Below are 22,831 nucleotides of genomic sequence, written 5' to 3'. Positions count from 1 at the left end.
ACCAGACTCTCTTTGTGAGAGAGACAACAATAACACAACAGCATCCAAATCACTGTAGCACCCTTGGAGACATAGCAGTTCCCACACCCTTTCCAAGAGAGATCAGGAAATGTTAAATCATGTAGGCAGATTTGTATGGGAAGTCGGCAGGACTAGCCCACCCTTGAGGCCAATTGTGAAGCCATTGCCTCAGGTGGGGAAGGTGCCAACTTCTGCCTGCCAACTTGCCTCCACTGCTTCTCCTTCTTTCACTCCCTGAATTGGAAAAGGAAAGAGGGGGACAGAACAGAAGTGTGGAGGAGAGAAGAGCTGTGGGCTAGTGTCAGAGGACCAGAAGCTTGCACATCACTAGGTAAGGGGTGCAACATTTGGCGTGCCTCCCCTGGCACCAGGAGCTCTTGGACTGGGCCTGGAACTTGGTGCCAATGGTGCATATTTATGTCCCTATGGACACCCTTTGGGAGGGATTGCTTTGGCTTTGGAAGATCCAAATGAAACAGTATCAGGCCAAGATTCTCCAGTGGCAGCAAAGAAATTGTATTTCTGAGCAGGAGGGCAGGAGGTCTGGTCTAGAGGGTTGAGTCTCCGTTTGCCTGAAGAAAACATCCAAAGGTCGCCAGTTCGAGGCCACCGGCACTGTTGAGACCTTGAAGCAGCTGACAAGCCAAGCTGAGTTATTCCACCTGCTCTTGGAGAAATGAAGGAGCTGCATGTCAGCCTGCGTGGGAGGAATCTGGAGGCCAGAAAGTGGTAACAGACCGCAAAAGATCCATCTGAAATGTTGTGCAGTTCTTGAAAGATAGAACCTTTCTTCAATTGTAAAAATCCCTACGTGGATTTAGAACAGCCTGCCAATGTAAACCACCTTGAATTAAAGTCTGAGGAGAAATCTGACGACCAAGAAAGGCGGTATATAAATACCTATATTATTATTATTATTTTTATTATTATCGCTGAGTAAAGAACAATTTCTTCACTTTTTCCTGCTTTCAGCATTTAGGGGGTGGGGGAGAGGTTGGCTGGCTGGTATAAGAAGCAGAATGGTAGGATGCTGATGTGGAGGAAGTCCTAGGAGTCCTTTAAGGACGATAAAATTTGAGCCTCTGGTGGAATGTCAAAATTGGATCACCTCCTGGCATCTGGACATGGACTGATCTCTTAGGAAATGTGCTTGAAAGGACTTGGCCCCTATTGTCTCCCCCTCCCTTCCCTGGAAATTTGGGATGAGGGATAAGCAGCTGCCAGCGTTCTGCTGGAAGGGCCATGTGTTGCCTCTCCAAGAACCCACAGCACGTCGCTTCTTTTTGCAAACGAGGCAAAGGAGTGTCCAGGGCAGTGCTGCTTCATCCACTGTCACGGTCTGAAAAGCAGAGCCATCCAAGGAAACAGCTTATTTTGTCAGCCCACCATCTGGAATTCAGAGGCAAACCTGGGATGTCACATGTAGGTATCAGCCATGGATGTCATGTGTCTCATCTGCCATTGGGAATGCAGGATCTCTGTGGTAGAGTGCTTGGTTTGCATGCAGGAGGTCTCAGATTGAGTCCTTGGCAACGTCTCCAGGTAGGGCTGGGATGGACTCCTGGGAGCCCTGGAGATTCATTGTGAGCTAGTGTGAATACAGAGCTAGATGGGTGAACGGTTGGAGATGGGGCTGTAACTCCAGAGCACTTCTGTTGTATGGAGAAGGCTCCATACTCAAATCCAAGCACTTTGAGGTAGGGCTGATAGATGGATCATAAAATCACAGAGCAGGGAGGGACCTACAGGATTAGGTCCTCCACCTCCCTGCCAGTGCAGGCCATCCACAACTGCAATATCACCAACAGTTTGGTTTCCAATCTCTGCGTAAAGACCAACGATGGATGGTCTACCACTGACCAAGGCAGATGATCCACTGCTCAACAGTTCTTCCCATCAGGATGTTCTTTCTCACATTTAATTGAACTCTCCCTTGTGGTAATTCATACCCATTTGTCCTGGTCCTACCCTCTGGAGAGGCTGAGAACAGGTCCACTCCATCTTCCACAAGACAGCCCCTCAGATATTTGTAGATATGCTGAAACCTGGATATACTGTAGTGTAACCTGAAGGGCTGTCACATGGAAGAGGGCAAAGATTTATTCTCTGCTGCTCAGGAAAGCGGAACTAGATCTAGTGGGCTTAAGCTGCAAGGGAGGAGATTCTGGTTGGATATCAGGAAGAAATTCTTAATTGTAAGAGCAATGCAGCAATGGATCAGAATACCTGGGGAAGTGGTGGGTTCTCCTCTCAGGGGTCTTCAAGTAGAGGCATTTCAAGCAACTTTTGGAGATGCTCTAAGGAGGCTTTACCTGCTTGATGTCCTTGATGAATCCCCTCTATCTCTATGATTCTAGTTGTCTGTCCTAACTGTCTCTTCTCTGAACTAAACTTGCCAACTAAACTTCTTCCAGTCTTGTCTTCATAGAACATGATTTCCAACCCCTCACATAATGAAGCCCCCACCCCTCATAATGCCTTTTAAAGGCATAAAAAGTCACTTCTAGTTTAGCCAAAAAAACCAGAGGTGACAGGTTTGGTTTTTTTTGTAATTGTCATTCTGAGTCCCGCAGAGGCCACGGGCAGACACATGTGGGGCTCAGAAGACCCTCCGGAAGTTAGGGGGCATTGCTCCCCTCGCCTCAGGAGGGTGAGGGATCCCCCTTATCTGTGCATTAAGTTATCCGCGGGGGGTTCTGAAATGGAACCCCAATGGATATGGGGGCATGCTTGTATAGACCTAGGAATGACGTATTTTGAAAGCTTGGAGAACCTCTGTCAAGTGCTGTAGAGACAAGAGTGATCTAGGTGGGCCAGCAGTCTGACTGGGTATGACACTATTTCCTTTATATAGGCATGCCATGCCTTGGCTAAAATGAGTCGATTTGTGTGTTGCGGGAAGCTTATGTTCCAAGGGTTAGAAGCCAGTACTTGTGGGGCCACGTTGTGTTGACTTGTTGCCTTTCCTGTCTTGCCAGTGAGAAACCCGTGTGCTGATAGGAATGGTGGCTGCATGCAGAGGTGCCAGAATCGCCGTGGAGTGGCGCACTGCGAATGCCACCCTGGATACAGACTGGCAGCTGACAACAAGGCATGCGACGGTATGGTCGGAATTGTGAGACTTTGGAGAGAGCAGAGTTGCCCTGTTGTGGGTGTGGGTTTTGGCAGATGCCAGGCTAATCTCAGTGGATGTTTATAATTAGTTCTGCAGTCTGGTTTAGAAGAATGATTAATAGCCTTCAGAGATAAAGCTCACAAAAACATCCCGGCAACGTCCTGCATGTAGTAGGCGTCTTTCCAGCAACCCGTTCTTACTAACCAAAGAATCAGACAGTAGGACTCATGAACGTACCTTTCCAGCTAATTTTCTTTTTGAGCTTCAACTAAACATGCACACAAATATATGCGCTAGGCATGCCTCTGAACAAGAAGTGCCTCTGTGTCCTTAAAAATTACCCTTTGGCGGGGGGGGGGGGGCTTGGAAAAGCAAATTTGGTCTGAACCAAATGTTTTTGAGGAATGAAAATACAGGTGGGGCTTCAGTATCTGTGGGGGATTCATTCTTGGACCCCATGCAGATACCAAATTTTGCAGATCTTCTGCGATCTTCGCCCATTAACCCCTCCGAAGGGAACTGGAGCTGCACTCTGGTCCCCTTCAGAGGGCTTTTTGAAACCCAGAGAGGCAGTGTGCGTCCACTGCCTCTCCAGGCTTTAACACCACTTTGAGTTTCCCTAGGGGTGTTTTTCGCCTCTCTGGGCTATTTGGAAGCTCAGCGAGCAGATGCGTGCTGCCTCTCTAGGCTTCAGAAAGCCCTCCAGAGGGGACCAGAGCATCCAGAGGGTTCTGGTGGAGCTGGGTCTGAATCAATGTGGGTCCAGGGGACCCACATTGAGCCAAATCTGCGGGTGTATAATCGGTGGATAAACAGGCTCCACCTGTATCCTTCCTACATGTCGTTTTTACATCCAGAATTGCCCATCTGGAGCTGCACAATTGATCAGAAAGTGGGAAGTTGTGAATTCTCTTGGCCAATTGACGTGACCCTTAAATGAAAAATGGAGTGCCATAAGCATCTACTCTGTGCACAGAATGGGACAGCCCTTTGGGAGCAAGCGTGGGATGCAGATATTGTGATCGATCAATAGAAAATAAATCTTCTCTGTTTTTTGTCCTGTTTCTCCTCTCTTCCAGATATAAACGAGTGTATAACAGGCTCGGCCATGTGTGCACACGTTTGTATCAACACCCGTGGCTCCTTTAAATGCACTTGTAACCCGGGGTATGAGCTGGGGGCAGATGGCAAGCAGTGTTACCGTAAGTACCCACCTCTATGTGGGCTTCTTTCATTTAAAAACCAGGTGATGGATAGTGCTCTGATAGGTCTTTCAAGCTAGCAAGCTCGTGTGAGCTCAGGCAGGCCCATCCACAGAGCAGAGGGGATCGGTTCAGGTGACAGATTGCTGGGGGAACCAGTCACGTCCGTCTGCTGCTCCTCTTCCTCCTGGCCCCTGGATCTGAATAGAAAGAGGGGGAATGGATCAGAAGAAGGTGCTGAAGAGAGAGGTGACCCTGAGCAGCAGTTTTCAGCCATTGTGCTGTGGTACATTGATGTGCCGTGAACAGTCTGCAGGTATGCTGCTAGAGTTTGGGGGAGGGACATGGGGGCATATGAACCCCCAGCCAACAATGCGGTGTGCCTTGTCAATTTTTTTAAAAAGGTGTTTGGTTTTTTTGCCTTGCCAAAATAATTGATGGCGTGCCTTGACAACTTCAGCAGTGTGCCGTGAGATGGAAAGTTTGAAAATCACTGCTCTAGAGCATGCTCCAGCTGGCACTCTTCTCTCCTCCACACATAATTCTCTGCTCCATGACCCCCTTTCCTTTACAATGCAGGGTTGAGGCAGAAGAGGAAGAATGGTGTCAGCTGGCACGCTGCCAAGTAAAAAGGGCACTGTTTGGCATACTGGGACGTTGAAGGCCAGCCTAGTCATGCTGTAGGGAAGAGGCAGTCAATACCATATTTAGGGGAATGAGGTGGAAGAGGCAGTATGTATTAACCTCCCCCCCCCCCCCAAAAAAAAAAAAATGATGGGAGCCAATCCACATACAGATCCTGCTCTTTGATATATGGATGTAAATAAATAAATAAAATAAAATGTGAATTTCAAATTCCAAAGCTCATCCAAAAACATTCCATTGCATTACCTTAAAGGATCCATAGCAATATTGTAATTGGCCATTTGAGAAAAGCTCTTCCAAGGGAGATTAGAAAGAGAGATTAGAGAGAAAGACTCTAATTTAGAGTCTATTTCGAGGTTTGGCACCATCTCCTCAGATCTTAATTCAGACCATGGGTTTTTATCACATTGCAGTGAATTTAGCATTATGGCATTAGTGAACCGTCTCTCAGTGAGTGTGTGCATATGTTGCCTTTCCAGGGATAGAAATGGAGATTGTGAACAGCTGTGAGACCAACAATGGTGGCTGTTCCCACCTGTGCCGCCACACCAGCTCGGGCCCCAGCTGCGCCTGTAATTTGGGATACCGACTGGACGAAGACCAGAAAACGTGCATCGGTAATCGAAGAACTAAACTGCTTATTTGTTAGGTGAAGAAAGAAGCTGCATTAGAGCAGTCACTGGCGGCTGAGGTTCTTGGTTTCACATGTGCCAGCTCAACTGTGAGATGACTTGCCAGGATTTCCAAAGCAGCAGTTCCTGCTACAGTGGTGCAGCTAAACATGTAGTGTGCACAGGGCAATTGACCCTTAACAATATGTTGGTTGCTCTTTGCAAGCCCAGCCCCATTTGTGGCAATGCAGGAGAAGAACGAGGGGACTGGTTTGTCTTAAGGAATGCAGAACTGGTTAAGGCAATTAGTCTGTGAAACTCCTTGCCACAGGATCTGGTGCTGGCATCTGGCCTAGATGCCTTTAACCTATTTGTGCCCGTCCCACAGGTGTGCACATTTGGTCCCTGTTGTGTATATGCAACGTTGAGCAGAAATGGCTTAAAAGGGGATTGGACAAATTTATGGAGGAAAAGTCCATCACAGGTTACAAGCCATGATGGGTATGTGCAGCCTTCTGATTTTGCCAGGCTACCTCAGAATGCCAGGTGCAAGGGAAGGCATCGGGATACAGGTGTTTTATTGTCTTGTGTGCTCCCTGGGACATCTGGTGGGCCACTGTGAGATACAGGAAACTGAACTAGACGGATCTTGGCCTGATCCAGTGGGGGTGTCTTCTTACGTTCTTATGAATGTGAGAACGCGGTTTGTGCATTCGTTCCATTCTCTGTTCCTCCTTCCCTACTGTAGTTGTACTTAAAGAAAGTTGGCAATCAGTGTGCTCTAGGAAGGGGGGCAGGCCATCTGCCTAATGGAGTCAGCCTTTTCCAACGCTACTGATTAGGCATGGGCGCGTTCTGATATTTAAGACAATTTGGGTGCCCCGTGAGACTTCCATGTTTCTGTCCATCTCTGATTCCAATTGGATCTTGGACTGGTGGCTTCGGGGATGCTGGCGTTTGCACCATCACCCAGCCCTAATCAAAAGTGGGAACTTGCAGGAGATGAGACCCACCAGCTGAGAAACACATGGTTTCAGCCCATGCTAAACACTCTCAAGAGTGATCAACTATTTGGAGTCCTGCCTTGTGCCTGGGAGCATCATGCAGGGGTGTGCACATTTTAAAAGTATGTTATGACATCCCTTGCAGCCACACCCCCATAACCGCACCACACTAATTGATACAACAGCAATCAAGTTGACATTTCTTCATTAGCATGTTTTTGTCTTCTGCCAATGATTGCTACACTGAAACATATTCTGCTCCATTGAAAGAAGCTCTCATTTGTTGCATCCTAAAATCTTGGAGTGAATTGCAGGCATTTTAAAAGAAATGTGTAAGAATAAAAAAAAATCTTGCATGAATATAAAAGGTATATAAGAGTGTTAGTCTGTGGTGCTCACACAGAAATAAGTTTCTTTGTGTTCAGTAACTTACTCCCTGGTAAATTTGCATATGATTGCAGCCTTAATGTCATATGCAAATTTGCCTTGGAGTAAGTTCTGAACACAGAAGAACTTACTTACATGCCTTTAAACTAGAGGTGAAACTTTGGCCCTTTTTGCAGTGCAAAGCATGCGTAAGACCTCTAAGATATGCCCCTCAAAAAGGGAACTCTAGTTGTTCGTGCCTGCAGCATGCTGGTGGAATTACTGACGACAACACCACCTCCATCTGCAAGCAATCAGTAAGGCCCAAAGCCCCCCCCCCCCCGCCTGGGTGTCAGCTGACTGCCCCAACAAGGGGGTGTGCGCACGTGCCCTGATTGGAGAAGGCTGCCTTTCATTTTGTGCCACTCTGAACTGAGTCCCTTTCTGGCAATTAAGCTCATCAGAAATTCACCCCAGGCATTACCAGCCAGGCATTTCCTGCACTGGGAATCGACTCCATGAGTGTTTGCAATTGCATTTTGCCAGATGCAACTGAGTGGCACAAGTGGAGCACGGGCCTCTCTGGGTCAGTGCCCAGAGCATGCAAGTGATCTGCCAGGTGTCATTCCATGCAATCTTGTTTGCATCTTTTCTGCTTCATTTTGTAAGTTTTGCTGGGGGGGGGGGGATTTCTTAGCTTTCCCATGTCCAGGGGCAAAACCTCTGGAACTCTGCTAGTTTTACTCATTGCTTATCATTAAAGTGTGTGAATAAGAACATAAGAACAGCCCCACTGGATCAGGCCATAGGCCCATCTAGTCCAGCTTCCTGTATCTCACAGCGGCCCCACCAAATGCCCCAGGGAGCACACCCGATTACAAGAGACCTGCATCCTGGTGCCCTCCCTTGCAACTGGCATTCTGACATAGCCCATTTCTAAAATCAGGAGGTTGCACGTACACATCATGGCTTGTAACCCGTAATGAATTTTTCCTCCAGAAACTTGTCCAATCCCCTTTTAAAGGTGTCCAGGTCAGTCGCCATCGCCACATCCTGTGGCAAGGAGTTCCACAGACCAAACACAAGCTGAGTAAAGAAATATTTTCTTTTACCTGTCCTAACTCTCACAACACTCAACTTTCATGGATGTCCCCTGGTTCTGGTGTTATGTGAGAGTGTAAAGAGCATCTCTCTATCCACTCTGTCCATCCCCTGCATAATTTTGTATGTCTCAATCATGTCCCCCCTGAGGCGCCTCTTTTCTAGGCTGAAAAGACCCAAACGCCGTAGCCTATCCTCTTAAGGAAAGTGTCCCAGCCCCGTAATCATCTTAGTCGCTCTCTTTTGCACCTTTTCCATTTCCACTATGTCTTTTTTGAGATGAGACGACCAGAACTGGACACAATACTCCAGGTGTGGCCTTACCATCGATTTGTACAATGGCATTATACGTAATATTAGCCGTTTTGTTCTCAATACCTTTTCTAATGATCCCAAGCATAGAATTGGCCTTCTTTACTGCCGCCACACATTGAGTCGACACTTTCATCGACCTGTCCACCACCACCCCAAGATCTCTCTCCTGATCTGTCACAGACAGCTCAGAACCTATCAGCCTATATGTAAAGTTTTGATTTTTTGCCCCAATGTGCATGACTTTACACTTACTGACATTGAAGCGCATCTGCCATTTTGCTGCCCATTCTGCCAGTTTGGAAAGATCCTTCTGGAGCTCCTCACAATCGCTTCTGGTCTTCACCACTCGGAAAAGTTTGGTGTCGTCTGCAAACTTTGCAACCTCACTGCTCAACCCTGTCTCCAGGTCATTTCTGAAGAGTTTGAAAAGCACTGGTCCCAGGACAGATCCTTGGGGCACACCGCTTTTCACTTCTCTCCATTGTGAAAACTGCCCATTGACACCCACTCTCTGTTTCCTGCTCTTCAACCAGTTCTCAATCCATGAGAGGACCTGTCCTGTGGAGTTTTTTTAGTAGCCTTTGGTGAGGGACCATGTCGAACGCCTTCTGAAAGTCCAGATATATAATGTCCACGGGTTCTCCCACATCCACATGCCTGTTGACCTTTTCAAAGAATTCTATAAGGTTAGTGAGGCAAGACTTACCCTTACAGAAGCCATGCTGATTCTCCCTCAGCAAGGCCTGTTCGTCTATGTGTTTTGAGATCCTTTGATGAGGCATTCCACCATCTCGTCCGGTATAGATGTTAGGCTGACCAGCCTATAGTTTCCCAGGTCCCCCCTCTTTCCCTTTTTAAAGATAGGCGTGACATTTGCTATCCTCCAATCTTCTGGCACTATGGCCATTTTGAGGGACAAGTTGCATGAATGGGAAGGTAGGTTGCCAATGTCCCAGCGACAGCAGTAGACTTTCGTTCTAAATCTTAGGCATGATTGATAGAGCGTCTTTTCACACACATGAGAAACTTCAACCTTTAAAGATGAGAAAAGTCTCTCTTTAGTGGGGACGAGACATAGCCCAGTGGTAATCACCTGCTTTGCATGTAGAAGTCTCCGAGTGGCTTCCATCTCTGGCAGCATCTCCAGGTAGGCCTGGGGGAAGAGCCTTGTCTGAAACCCTTGTCACCCTTGAACCCACAAAGGCAGCGTGAGGTTTGTTAAGTGGAGTGCTACATCCCAATTTAACACTCTGAGGGAAGGTATAGCAGAAAACAGTTTTTTTATTGCTGGTACCAAAGCAAGGCAGCAAGAAGGCCAGTTGCCTCAGATCATGCGCAAGTGTAGCTAGACGCAGCTAGCTTTTTATACTCAGTTCAACTCACAGGCGTGGCTGGCAAAGCTAAGGGGAAAGGGTAACTTTCCAGTTTCACTGCCCAGTCCCCCACCCACTGGGCTACCCCTCCACCCTTTGCCATTGTGAGCTGGACCATACTGAATGAATAATTTCAAATGCTTTAGTCTTTCCTTGTAAGGAAGGTCCTCCCCTCCCTGGAAAAGCTGTCCCTTTCTGCAGTTTTTCCCCAGCTCTACATACCAAAGGGATCTTGAATCCTGCGTGCTCTTCCCTGAGGCTCACCAGATGTGTCTGGGAATAGCGCAAGCAATGCCTCTCTTGTTGTTCATCTCCATCAGCATCTGATCTTCATTTGTAGACCTTAAGCACTGCACATTTGGTGTCAGGGAATGCTCTACAACCACAAGGATAGGGGTTAATTGGGAATGAGGATCCCAGGTCGTTGAGGTAGGGAGGCCTTCACAGATTGCAGCTCACAGTGGGCGGGGAGGGGGGTATTTTCACTTGAGAAGAAGTTGGGCATTCTGACCAGAGGAACAGTAAGGATGTTCAGCCCTTGTGGTAAAGAAAAATGACCTCCACGTTTCTAAGAGTTTCGGCAGAAGTTGTGCTCAGTTTTTCCACAACAGAATATTAAGAACATAGTAAAAACTGACTTGATCAGGCCAAGGGTCTGTCTTGTCCAATATCCTTGCCCTGCAAGGGTATAAGTGGGGCTGGAAAAGTTGCAGAAGAGAGCGACCAAGATGATTAGTGGACTGGGGCACCTCCTTTATGAGAAAAGGCTATCATGTTTGGGGATCTTCAGTCCAAAGAAGGTGCCTGAGGAGGGACCTGATTATGACACATAAAATTATGCATGGGATCGGTAGAGGGAAAGAGGGAAGTTATTTTTCCCTCTCTCACACCACCAGAACCTGGAGACATTCACTCAGATTGACTGGCAAGAGAGTCAGAACAGACAAAAGGAAATATTTCTGGGTAAAGGATAAAAGGAACTGTAGATGGGAGGGGAGTGTTCAGAGAGACTGTCGCCCTGCACTCTCCTCCACGCTTCCATTCCATCCTTCTCATCTGTTTCCAGTATGTGGGAAGAACAGAGGCTGGCACATCAGGATGTTTGCCTACAGTTAATATTGACTCCGAAAGGCCGAATTTAAAGGAGCAACGCCCACCCACAACACTTTGGCGATGCTTGACAGCATGTACCAGTGGTGCCATCTTCCTCCAAAGTACCCGCTCCTCAAACCAATCCAGGAGCAGAGCCCAGAATGTCATCCAGGTTGTAGGGAAGGGAGTCAAGTCTTCTCCCATCACACAGAATGTCCCACCAGCAATTGGTTTGTTGAGATGAGCTCACACATTTTTGTTCTGCCTTCTTCCTTTGTTTGCTTCTCCAGATACAGACGAATGCCATGCCGGTTCTCATTGCTGCCAGCAGGACTGTTACAATTACCCCGGGGGCTATGAGTGTGTTTGCTATGCTGGCTACAGACTGGACGTGGACGGCTGCGGTTGCATCGGTAGGCGGGGGGGTGCCTGCTTGGACTCCTTCTTTAGAAAGGGGAACCAAAGCGCCTTTCACAGTGGTTTGGCATTGCACGATGGTCTTAACTTTGGCATCTGCTGAATCCACATCCAAGGGGGAAATGAGAAACATCAAGGGTTATGCGCCACTCTTTGTTGACGTGTCTGCAGTGTTAGCGTGAGAAGGCGAAGCAAGCTATAAACTAAAATCCTGTTTTTTCCCCCTCTTAATTTTAAAGATGTAGATGAGTGCTCCTCAAATAACGGTGGGTGCGAACACATATGCCAGAACTTGGTGGGCTCTTTTCAATGCAGCTGTCAGATTGGGAACAAACTGGACGAAGACCGAAGGAGCTGTGTTTGTAAGTGCCAAAGTTTTTCTTCCAAAGGCATTTCATGATGATAAACATTTATACCATATTTTCTGAGTGTGCATAGCATTCACATGTATTATCCCATTGTTATGCTTATAAGAATTCTATAAACATTATTATCCCCATATTGCAGATGGGGAAGACTGAGGCTGAGATGGAATGGCTTGCATAAGACCTAGTGAGTTCATGGCAGTGAACAGTACACCAGCTATTCATTCATTCATTCAGATTCCTATTTTGGTTCATAATCTAGAGATCAGCAAATTCTACCAACCCAAAATGAAAATAATTGCAAGCCCCTCCTTCACCAAGGGAAACAAACAATAAAGCAAATTAAAATGCTCTTAAGCAGACTATTTCCTATTGGGTATCATCACCATTGCCTGGGTGCCTAGTTCAACCTGAGCCTCAAAGGCTTCAATTAATCACTCTTTAACATATGCTTTCTGAATGTGTAAAGTGCTTTGTGTTTATTATTCTGTACGTTACCCTTCTAGCAGCCCCGTAAGGTAAGTATTATGGCAGGGGTGCCCAAACCCCGGCCCTGGGGCCACTTGCGGCCCTCAAGGCTTCTCAATGCAGCCCTCAGGGAGCCTCCAGTCTCCAATGAGCCTCTGGCCCTCCGGAGATTTGTTAGAGCCCGCACTGGCCCGATGCAACTGCTCTCAGTGTGAAGGCGACTGTTTGACCTCTTGCGTGAGCTGTGGGATGAGGTTTCCCTCCACTGCTTGCTGTTTCACATTTGTGATGCAGTAGTGGCAGTAAAGGAAAGGCCAGCCTTGCTTTGTGCAAGACCTTCTATAGGCCTTGAGCTATTGCAAGACCTTTATTCATTCATATAAGTTCATCTTTAATATATTCATTTATGTAAACTTATGTAAATTTATTCAAATTTGAAATGTAAATTAATTCTCCCCCCCCCGGCCCCTGACACAGTGTCAGAGAGATGATGTGGCCCTCCTGCCAAAAACTTTGGACACCCCTGTATTATGGTATTAGTCCCATGTTTTAGATGGAAAGACTGAGGTTGAGGAGCTGCTTGCCTAAGGCCATAGTGAGTGAGTTTGTGGCAGAGGCATCTTTGAATTGGGGAAGCCTTGATTAGTCTCTAATAGCACAGTCCTACACATGTCTACTCAAAAGTGGACACCATTGAGTTTAATGGAGCTTACTTCCAGGAAAGTGTGCAATTTACTGCTGAGTAGACTTTTGTAGGATTGTTCTGTTGGCCTCTGTGCTATGCTGGCTGCTGCTGTTGGAGTGGCCTGGTTCTGTGAATTTGATTTGGGTGCAAATGGACATGGGTGCAAGCAGGCATTTCCATGTGAACTGTCCACCTGTTGCAGAACAAACGCACCACGAAATGAAATGCAACAAACAGGAGTTCTGTCCCAGGGCATGTGGGTAAAAACAAAGTTATTGCAAGAAGGTGACTGTACTGTGTTGTTCCAGCTGGAAACAGTTTGTCAGAAGTTAGAAGTGCTATTTTAATTTTGAAAAAGGACAATGGAGGAAATCTGGTTTAAAAGAAGAACTCTGTAGAAACTTAAACAAATGAAAAAGAAAGCAAATTATTTTCAAAGGAAAGGAAATATATTTTCAAAAAAGCATGCATGAGCTCTCATGAAGAAGACCCTTCTGATCTCTGCTTAACTGAATCACAAATGTCCCTGAGAAAAGGTCACAAAATTCAAAACATGTTGGTTATTGAATTATTTTCTGCGCTTTTCTCCCCTTTGGGTCTTGAATTTGACCCCTTTCCCATCTTCCCTCATTCCTCCAGAGACTGTCTAACCGTCTTTTGAGTGGAAAGCCTTATTTGCGTGTTCTGCTGTTGTTGGAACTGTGCGCTCTTTCCGCAGCACTCAATGAACCTGTGGAAGCTCTGGATGGACGGCGCCCGGTTGTCCGCCCGCTCCCACATGTGGCTGTCCTGCGGGATGAGTTCACCCAGCTCTTTGATGACGATTATGATGAGGAAGAAGAGGAGGCAGAAGCCAGAGGGGAGCATACCCTGTCTGAGAAATTCAGTGAGTGTTTTGCGGTTGTCTGATGCAGCAAATTGATGCTTTGCGCATGTTTGCGGGGCCTTGGATTTTGCAATGTTTAGGGTACAAATGCCAGAATTCTGGAGTGTGTATACATATGTTCTACGAGCTGCCCGTAGAACCATTATTGTAATATACTTATTTGTTCTCTACTATGGAGCTGTGTAAGAGCCCAATTCTATCCAATTTTTCAGTGCTGGTGCAGTTGTACCAGTGGGATGTATACTGCATCTTGTGATGGACAGGCCATCATTGGGTCCTGCTCAAGGTATGGGAACATGTGCTCCCTTACCACGGGGCTGCACTGTGGTTGCACCGGAGCTGGAAAGTTGGATAGGATTGGGCCCTAAGCTGCCTTAGGCATTCGCTTCAGTATGGGAAAGGCAGGATATAAATCTCTCAAATAAATAAATAAATTTGTGTGTGCATATGTATCTAGATAGGTAGTTGGATAGTATATTTTATTTGTATATATATATTTATTCATTCAGTTTTTTCCCCTCTTTTCTCCCAGGTGGGCAAAAAACATAAAATTTATCAAACAGTTCATAACTTCTTTAAAACCCATTAAAATGTGGTTATTCAAATTAAATTTCAGTTCAAGGTCATATTTCTATTTTAGCATAGCATTGGGCAATTTGGATGTTAGACCCAAATGTGATCAGAAATGGGATTGTTATTTAAATTTTAAATATAAAAGCAATTAAAATTATTTAAAAATATCTATGATAAATATATAACATAGAGGTTTATTTATTGAAAAATGCGACAGGCATTCAGGCTGAAATTGTATACGTGCTTATGTGGGTGTAACTCTCACTGAACTCAGTAGGGCTTACTTAATGAGAAGCCATGCCTAGGATTGCTCTGCATGTGTGTTCATAGTAGCTCCCTGGCTGCAGAACAAGCCACTTCCTGGTAAGAAGTTCTGTGTCAGTTTCCACAGAGAGATGCAGAGAGATGGCTTTCTCGTGGTCCCGGATCACTGATGGTTACAAACCTAACAGTTAATTCCTCAAAAGTTCCACCAAATCCAAGGTGGGTGGAGTTCCCAGTTCTGACAGCACAATCCTCAACATGTCTATTCAGAAGTAAGCTCCATTGAGTTCAGTGGGACACGCTTCAGTCCTATAAACCTATCAGTGCCAATTCTTGCTGTTTGGATGTTGCCATCAAGTTGCAGCCGGTGCCATTTCTCCTGCGATTTTTGCTTCTTGTAGTCTGCTTGGAGGACACCTTTGGCCACGACTGCAGTCTGACCTGTGACGACTGTCGGAACGGAGGGGTGTGCAATCTGGACCGGACGGGCTGCGACTGTCCGGATGGCTGGAGTGGAATTCTTTGCAACCAAAGTGAGCCGGGGTGGCACAGGGGTGGCGTGGTGGAGCTCTGGCACAGGATGGGGTCATTTTTACACCCCGTCAAAGTGTTTCCCTCACTGAGAAAAGCGATTGGAAGGCAAGGAGCCGACTAGCTCCAAATTGTGTTCAGAGCCTTGATGTTTCTCAGTCAGCTTTTGGCCTATGCTCTGGCCTGTTTGTGTTGGCATGACCCAAGGCTGGCATTGCCAGCCAAAATCCCCAGTGAAAATGGCATGAATGTCGCTACTGTGATCTGCCCCTCAGGATTTGGGTCTGCAGTTCAGCATTTCATGCGTGCTCCGATCTGGCATTGGATCTGAGTTTCTTGCACTCAGACTAGAGCTGTAAACCTATCGACAGCTAATTAGGAATGCCATTTGTTCTGAGACTAACAAGCTCTTTAAAACACTAATGGGAATCTTCAGGATTCCAGCTTCCAGCTTCAGCGTCTGGCCAGAAAGCTATTGGCAGAGTGATGGTCCTCCAGAGACTCTTTGGCCTAGAGGCAGAACTGAGTCACACCTTCACACACACCCCGTCCCATCCAGTTAAGCAGTGACTATTTTAGAAAACAATCGCCTTTTCTCTGAAGCTGGCTTTTATGAGAATTTCTGTTTCCATCTCTTTCTTTGAACTCTGGAATATTTTTATTTTTATTTTTTTGCCATGAAGCAGACACAGAAATATTCTAAAAACTAAGAAATATTCTAAAAAACTAATATTGTATAAATCTAAGTCCTTGGGCCGTGTCCTGATTGCATAGGGTGCACTCACCCTGATGAAGCTAAGCAGTGCAAGCCTAGGCATGTCTACTCAGGCATAAGCCACAGTGCAACAGGCCTTGATCCCAGGGAAGTGTGTATAAGAAGTACTGTGTAGATCTGGTCAATGTCTTGGAAAGGGGACAGTCTGGAAGCCTCGTATATGCACCTAGAGACTCAGAGGAAAGGTGAGATATAGAATCAGATAATGTTGGCAGTGGAAGTGATCTCAGAGGTCATCTAGTCCAACCCCTGCTCAGTGCAGGCAACTGCTACACAGTTGTGTACACTGGACAACTGACTGTCTAGGCTCTACTTGAAATTTTCCAAGAAGAGCGAGCCATCTAATGCACAAAGCAGACTGTTCCCAAACCAGACAGCTTGATCAGTTAGAAAATTCTTCCTTGTGTCTAGCCTAATCCTACTCCTCTGTAGTTTCAACCCAGTAACAAATGCAATTAACAAATCAATTAGATTTCCGACCATGTTTATGTTTGTATCTGAACATAGCATAGCACAGGGCAATTTGGATGTGAGAAACCTGATTGGGAACAGGATATTTGGCCCTGTCCATCAAGGTCAATTTCAATGTCCCCCCCCAAAGAAACTGGCCCCCCTCATTTGGCTACCAGCACCTTTACTACAAGTCTCTCACCAGTGCTCCTCTTCCTTTTCCAGCCTGTCCAGAAGGCACATTTGGGAGAAACTGCAGCTTTCCCTGCCTCTGCCAAAATGGGGGCACTTGCGATCCAGTGACGGGGGCCTGCCGCTGCCCGCCTGGAGTCAGTGGAGAGCTGTGTGAGGATGGTAAGACAGAGGCTTCCGCCCTTCTGCTGGACTCGCAGTGGGGGTTCCACATTGGCTACCCATTCGGTGGTTGGAACTACCATTATAGTTTGAAAACCTGTACAACTGAAAAGAAGCACCTACACTCAGCATGCTGGGCTAGCCCATCCATGAGGCCAACTGATGAGGTTGCCTTAGGCAGCAGATTGGTGGGAGAGCACCCATCTCTGTCCACCTGCTTGCCTCTGCTACTCTTCTTCCTCCTTCCACTCTGGAGAGGAAAAGCAAATGTGTGTGTGGGGTGTGTGTGTTGACCTAAGATATTGGAGAGTGGTAGGGGCAGAGGCTGGCACATCATTGGGTAAGGGGGGCAGCGTTTGGCATGCCGTCTTAAGCATCTGGAGGTCTTGAACCGGCCCTATCAGCTTGAATACAAGTGGGAACCTGCAACAAAATATTGTGGTGTATCCCAGCCCTTAAGAAGAACCTTGTATCTCGTTAAGGGCAGAGATGATGTTATATACGTATTTCCTGCAGGAAGCTCAGGTGTAACACCCGTGCCCACCTGCAACATAAAGGTTCATGTCATGTGTATCAAGTGTGGGTCTGGGGTTAAGAATATGATATCATGGAGTGGCTCTAGACACCTTGCGTTCCTATGGCAGAGCAGCCATCTTGGACCGAAACCCAAATCGCACACAGGGCAATCTGCACGGCCACCTCTTCCATCCAACCAAATGGCAGCAGAGTTCCCGGTTTTCTTTCCACTCCTTGGAGGTTAAAGTTTTGACCTACGTTGTCTCTAGTGCTAGGAAACAAGGAGTCAATAACAAAATCCATTAACGTGACTTCACAGACATAGCTGGGAACATATGGAAGTGATTTGCCCAGAAAGGCGAGCTTGAGCAGAGTCACGGGGAATTCAAGAGGCAACGGATGCTCTTCCCCTTTATCCTTTGGAGGGGGAAATAAGGAGGATACGCTCAGGAAGGCTGTGTTTCGACAGCACCGGAGGCTAATGTTTTGTCCCAGATGGGTGGACCTGCCCTCAGCTCCTCTGAAGCTCATACCCAACAGGAAAGGGCTTTGCCTGCTCTCCCTTTAGTGGCTGGGCACTCTCTGCTCTGACACCGTGACTGTGGCCTGCGCTATGCCTAATGTCAATGCACGGTACACACTCGGTACACACGGTATTCACTTGGTGCACACCAAGTATGTAAGACTTGTACGCACTCGGCAGGTGGCAAATGTTCGGTTCAGATAGCCCTACTGTTTGATTGTTACAGGGGGTGACTTAATTGTCCAAAGGCCCTTTTTGGTGGTGGCAGGCAGAATGTGGAACTCCCTTTCCCCAGAGATGTTTCTGTCTGTGGCATACGAGACTGCCGTCCACTGAGTCAGACCATTGGGCTGCCTAAACCAGTATTGTATGTGCTGACTGGCAGCAACTCATCAGGGTCCCAGGCAAGGACTTTACCCAGCCCGGCTTGGAAATGCCAGGAATTGAAAGACCTTCTGCATCAAAAAACTTGCTGTACCTCTAGGCTATAGCTCCTCCTCCTAAACAAGCACAGGATGCTGCCTGCCTGAGTCAGACCCTTGGTCCATCAGGCTCAGCATTGTCAGCACTGACTGGCAGCATCTCTCCAGGGCTTCAGGCAAGGGGGTCTTTCTCAGCCCTCTCTGGAGATGCTGCCAGGGATTGAACCCAAGAGTTTCTGCATTTGAAGCAGTTGTTCAACCCCTGAGCTCCAGTCCCCCTGCCAGCTGAGGATGCTTTCCCCCTCAACAATCCTTTGATCTATCTGCTGCATAGGCTGATAATTGTTTAGAGGAGGGATCTCTAAACTTTTTGACCAAAGGGCTGCATCAAATATCTGGTACAGTGTCGAGGGCCGGAAAAGAAAAATTAAATACAAAATTTAAATAAATACATTAGATGAATGAATGAATGAATGAATGAATGAATGAATGAATGAATGAATGAATGAATGAATGGGCTCAAATGTCCGGGATTTCTCCAAGCACCAACACAGCCCAAGAAATAAAGTACACACTTAAAGGACCCCCTTTCTCCCACCCCACAAGCACAACTCCAGTTGTGTTTGGTCAACTGGGCTAGAGGCCCTCAGGGGATCAGATGCTGGCCGCGGGCCGGATAGAGGCTCTCCACGGGCCTCATCTGGCCCCCAGGCCAGAGTTTGGAGACCCCTGGTTTAGACCTCTGCTCTTTTTAGTATTTAGCTTTTAATGACTGGTCTTGGTGGTTTTATAGATCCATTTTTAAGAAGCTGAATATTGCCTTAAAGGAGAATGCAGGACATCTTGTCCCTGCTGTCCCCTGCAATTCTCCAACATCTTTACTAAGCCTGCAGTAAAGATTATTACTTTACTGATTTATTACTCTGAAGCGTGTTTACCCAATATCTTATTAAAATGGGTCTTGTTCAAATTGGTGGGGATTGCTTCAGAGTAGGCACAGCATCCATAGTCTCTCTCTCTTAATACTGTCCCTAAAATCACCCTACACCAAGCCCATGGCGACTCTCTTGTTCACAGGCTGCCCGAAAGGATATTTTGGGAAGCACTGCAGGAAGAAATGCAATTGCGCCAACAGGGGGCGCTGTCACCGGATTTATGGAGCCTGCCTGTGTGACCCGGGTCTGTATGGCCGGTACTGTCATTTAGGTAAATCTTGCCCGCCCCTTGTTCCTGTGAGGAGGGGCAGGGGCCCTTTTTGTGTGTATGTTTTTTGTTAACATTTCTTTGGGCTACTGACATGTTTTTTTTCCCCTGTTCCTTTCCCCCATCTTAGCATGCCCCAAGTGGGCCTATGGCACAGGCTGCTCTGAGGAATGCCAGTGTGTGCAGCCCAACAGCCTGGAGTGTGACAAGAAAGATGGCACTTGTGTGTGCAAACCTGGCTACCATGGCAAAAGGTGTCAGACACGTGAGTCACTCTCTTATTCTTTTTGCCTCAGTGCCAGGTTATCTGTTGGCCCCAAATGATGCTGTCTTGCCAGCTTTGTTGCTTTCTTTCAGACCAACAGGCAGCAAAGGTTACTCTCAAGCCATTTGGGGACCATTGCTAAGCATCACCCTTGTAGACTTGGGCTCTACTCTTTGACTTGTGAACTGGGATGGACTTTCCTCCATCAATAAGTCCAATCCCCTCTTAAAGGCATCAAGGCCAGGTGCCATCACCACATCTTGTGGCAAGGTTCCAAAGGTGGACAATGCACTGGGTAAAGAAAGGATGACCTCTTCCCTTGTTGTCTGGCCCCAGGCTGAATACTGTAATCTCCTCTTTGTAATTTTCAGAATGTGACTCTGGCCGTTACGGCATTGGGTGCAGGAGCAAATGCGACTGTCCCTCTGGAGTGTCCTGTGATCATGTAAGTGGAGAGTGTCGGAAGGAGTGTGCTGAGGGCTACCATGGGGAAAACTGCAGCCAGGGTAAGAATTATGTGGCAAGGAGCAGATATGTAGAGAGAGAGAGACGGAGTCTTTTAGACTCTTTCTCTCTAAAATGTCTGGGGATTTTCTGCATTTTTTTTGGGTACCCCACTAAAATTATTTTTTGCTTTTTGGGGCAGGGGGATCCTACTAGTAAGTGGGTTCCTTTCTGTCTTAAGTTGAAGTACCACGGCTTCTCAGAATAGCAGTGTTCACTGGGTGCCCAGGCTGTTTCTGATTCTCCCCCCTCCCCCCCCCCCAAAAAAAATTGAATATAGCCCCACTCAAAAAAAAAAAATTAGCAAAAATGTGGCCCCCCAAAAGATTGGAGCCCCTCCAAGAGAGGCTGTTACATTTGAGTAAGGCTGCACAAACAGGAAGACATAGCCTGTGAAAACCTTCATACTACTTCCACAGACGGCAAAGCCTACCAGAGAAGAGGCATTCCATCGTCTGAAAGAGGAGAGTGCCTCTTCTGCTCTGCTCTCTGCTGCAAAGCAAGTGTCATCATTTTTTAAAGGAATTTCTTTCACATGCAAACACATTTAGATTGAATTCCTTGATTAATCAGCTAAAAGGCTCAGGACTTGACCAGCTGAGATGTCCTGGATCTGGCCGAAACCCTAATGTTTTAACTGTTGCTCTTTTGTCTTTTGATGTGTTTATTCTCCCCTCTATGTTTGTGTTATAATTTGCATGTGATCAAAGGGCTTCCAAATGAATTTTGCAACCCATCTTTCCCTCCCTTGGGGAGATCCCAGCTTTCTGCAGCATGGAAAACCACAATCCTTTTGGAGATCCCTTTTGATCTCAAATCTTTCATTGTGAGAGAATTTCATCCTGGAGCAATTTGGCCAGTGGAGAGGGAGGGATTTGGGAAGTGGGGGACTCAAACATGTTTAAAGGGGGGGGAACCCAAACACTTAAAAAGGTGGTGGAGGCTTAAGCCCTCAGGGAAGGCTCACAGGAAATAACGTAAAGTTTTATGGCAATATTGAGTTGGGGACTTGGATTCAAAATCTGGAAGCTATTAAAAATGGAGAGCATCTGCCATCAATTAGCACAGAGGAAAGTATGCACAAAAAATCTGGGAGGGGGATGGTGGTGTTCAGTTTCTGAGCCGGTGTGTCTCTTCTTTCCCTTCCCCAGCATCTTCGTTCAAGCTTTTGGGGTTGCGTATTTTGTTAAGTCCAATTCAAATGCCAGAGCTTAAGGATGAAGCTAGTCCAAACACTGATCTCTCACTGGAACCCTGATAGGCTAGGAACCCTAGTTCTCCATCAGAAACTGCAGAACTAGGGCTGCAATCCTACATGCACTTTCTTACAAGTAAGCCTCACTGGACACAATATTTCTGGGTAGACATGCATAGGCTTGTCCTGTAAGGCTGCAATCCTTTGCACGCTCAAGAGAGTAAATCCCATTGGACGTAATGGGACTGACCTCTGAGTAGACATGTATAGGATTGTGCATAAGATTATCTCTGCACTGCCCTAAATTCTTGAATGTTCATGCTTGGGATTAGTGTATTCCATGCAGCCAAACAATGTACTGAAGGAGAAAAAAAATGCTTACCTTGGGCGCAATCCTGACCAAGTTTCCAGCACTGGCTTAGTTGTGCCAGTGGGGCATGTGCTGCATCATGCTGTTGGGGGGCAATCACGTTGACCTCCTCAAGGTAAGGCAATGTTTGTTCCCTTATCTCAGAGTTGCATTGCCCTTATGTCAGTGCTGGAAAATTGGTTAGGATTGCAGCCCTTGACACATATGAACTTCGTTTCAATGCTGTTTGTTTTGCTTTTGTTTAGTGGGTTGCAGCTACTCCTCTGCGCCATCTTCCTCCCTTGCTTTTGCCCTCTCTGCTCCAAGTCTTGTTGGCCCTCACTGCCCTGTAATATGATTGGCTGTAGTGACCCATGTGATTTTGTAGGAGGGTGCCCAGGAGATTGCTGTGTCCCATGTCGTTTCATTGCATCAAGGGCAAAATCATGTGTGTCGCAGCCCATCAGATGAAATTGTAGGGATAAAAGTGAGAGCAAAAGAAAGGAAAATGCCAGCAAGGTGAACCTCATTGAAACAGCACAGATGGGATTAAAAACACTTGTTGAAGATCCCAGAAAATTGAAAGTATTTTTGGTTATTTTTGAACATACATTAACTGATAGATCAACTTCCTTTGTGGGGATGTGATAAGGACAGCTGCGTCTATTGAACTTTTGTCTGCCAAGCTGCAATTGTAAAGAAAAATGGGGAATTTGGAGATTCAGGTTCATTTGTCTTTGGCTAAAACTTTGTGCTTTTCACAGCGAGGTGGCAGAAGAAATTGAACCATTTTAACAGCTGTTTGTTTTGTCCCCAAAATTGGTGGCAATTTGCAGAATGTCCCCAAGGGAAGTTTGGAGTGAATTGCCGGCAGTCTTGTGCATGCCATGGCTCACCGTGCAGCCGCGTCACGGGGCAGTGTCACTGCATGGCTGGGAAGACTGGTGTGGATTGTGGCCAAGGTGAGACAGTCACAGAATCTGACTCAGAACCTTGGGAATATATATGTATATGTATATTTCCATACAGGCATAATTCAGTTATGGTAAAGCAGTTATGGTTATGGTTATTCAGTTATGGTAAAGCAGGTAAAGAGTCATCAGTAAAGCAGCTATCACGTTTTCCAGACTCACAAAGAGAGTCTGGTCCAGCAAGAAGCTGACGAAACATACCAAGATCCAGGTCTACAGAGCTTGCGTCCTGAGTACACTTCTGTACTGCAGCGAGTCATGGACTCTTCG

The 22,831-nt window shown here is 46.7% G+C and overlaps 1 protein-coding gene across 1 annotated transcript in view; it reads left to right on the top strand.

Moving 5' to 3' along the window:
- Positions 1-22,831, top strand: part of MEGF6 (multiple EGF like domains 6) — a 194,567-nt gene that overhangs the window by 145,221 nt on the left and 26,515 nt on the right. Inside the window, exons 8-19 of the mRNA XM_066637137.1 lie at positions 3,000-3,122; positions 4,216-4,338; positions 5,463-5,600; positions 11,136-11,258; positions 11,502-11,624; positions 13,499-13,666; positions 14,905-15,036; positions 16,485-16,613; positions 19,152-19,280; positions 19,408-19,542; positions 19,914-20,048; positions 22,427-22,552. Of these exons, the coding sequence (XP_066493234.1) occupies positions 3,000-3,122; positions 4,216-4,338; positions 5,463-5,600; positions 11,136-11,258; positions 11,502-11,624; positions 13,499-13,666; positions 14,905-15,036; positions 16,485-16,613; positions 19,152-19,280; positions 19,408-19,542; positions 19,914-20,048; positions 22,427-22,552 (1,584 nt within the window). The remainder of the gene's footprint in view (positions 1-2,999; positions 3,123-4,215; positions 4,339-5,462; positions 5,601-11,135; positions 11,259-11,501; positions 11,625-13,498; positions 13,667-14,904; positions 15,037-16,484; positions 16,614-19,151; positions 19,281-19,407; positions 19,543-19,913; positions 20,049-22,426; positions 22,553-22,831) is intronic.

The sequence above is a fragment of the Tiliqua scincoides genome, chromosome 9 (assembly GCF_035046505.1).
Source record: "Tiliqua scincoides isolate rTilSci1 chromosome 9, rTilSci1.hap2, whole genome shotgun sequence".
Lineage (NCBI taxonomy): Eukaryota > Metazoa > Chordata > Lepidosauria > Squamata > Scincidae > Tiliqua > Tiliqua scincoides.
Note: the sequence above shows the minus strand (reverse complement) of the source record. Positions and strands in the feature narration are given on the sequence as shown.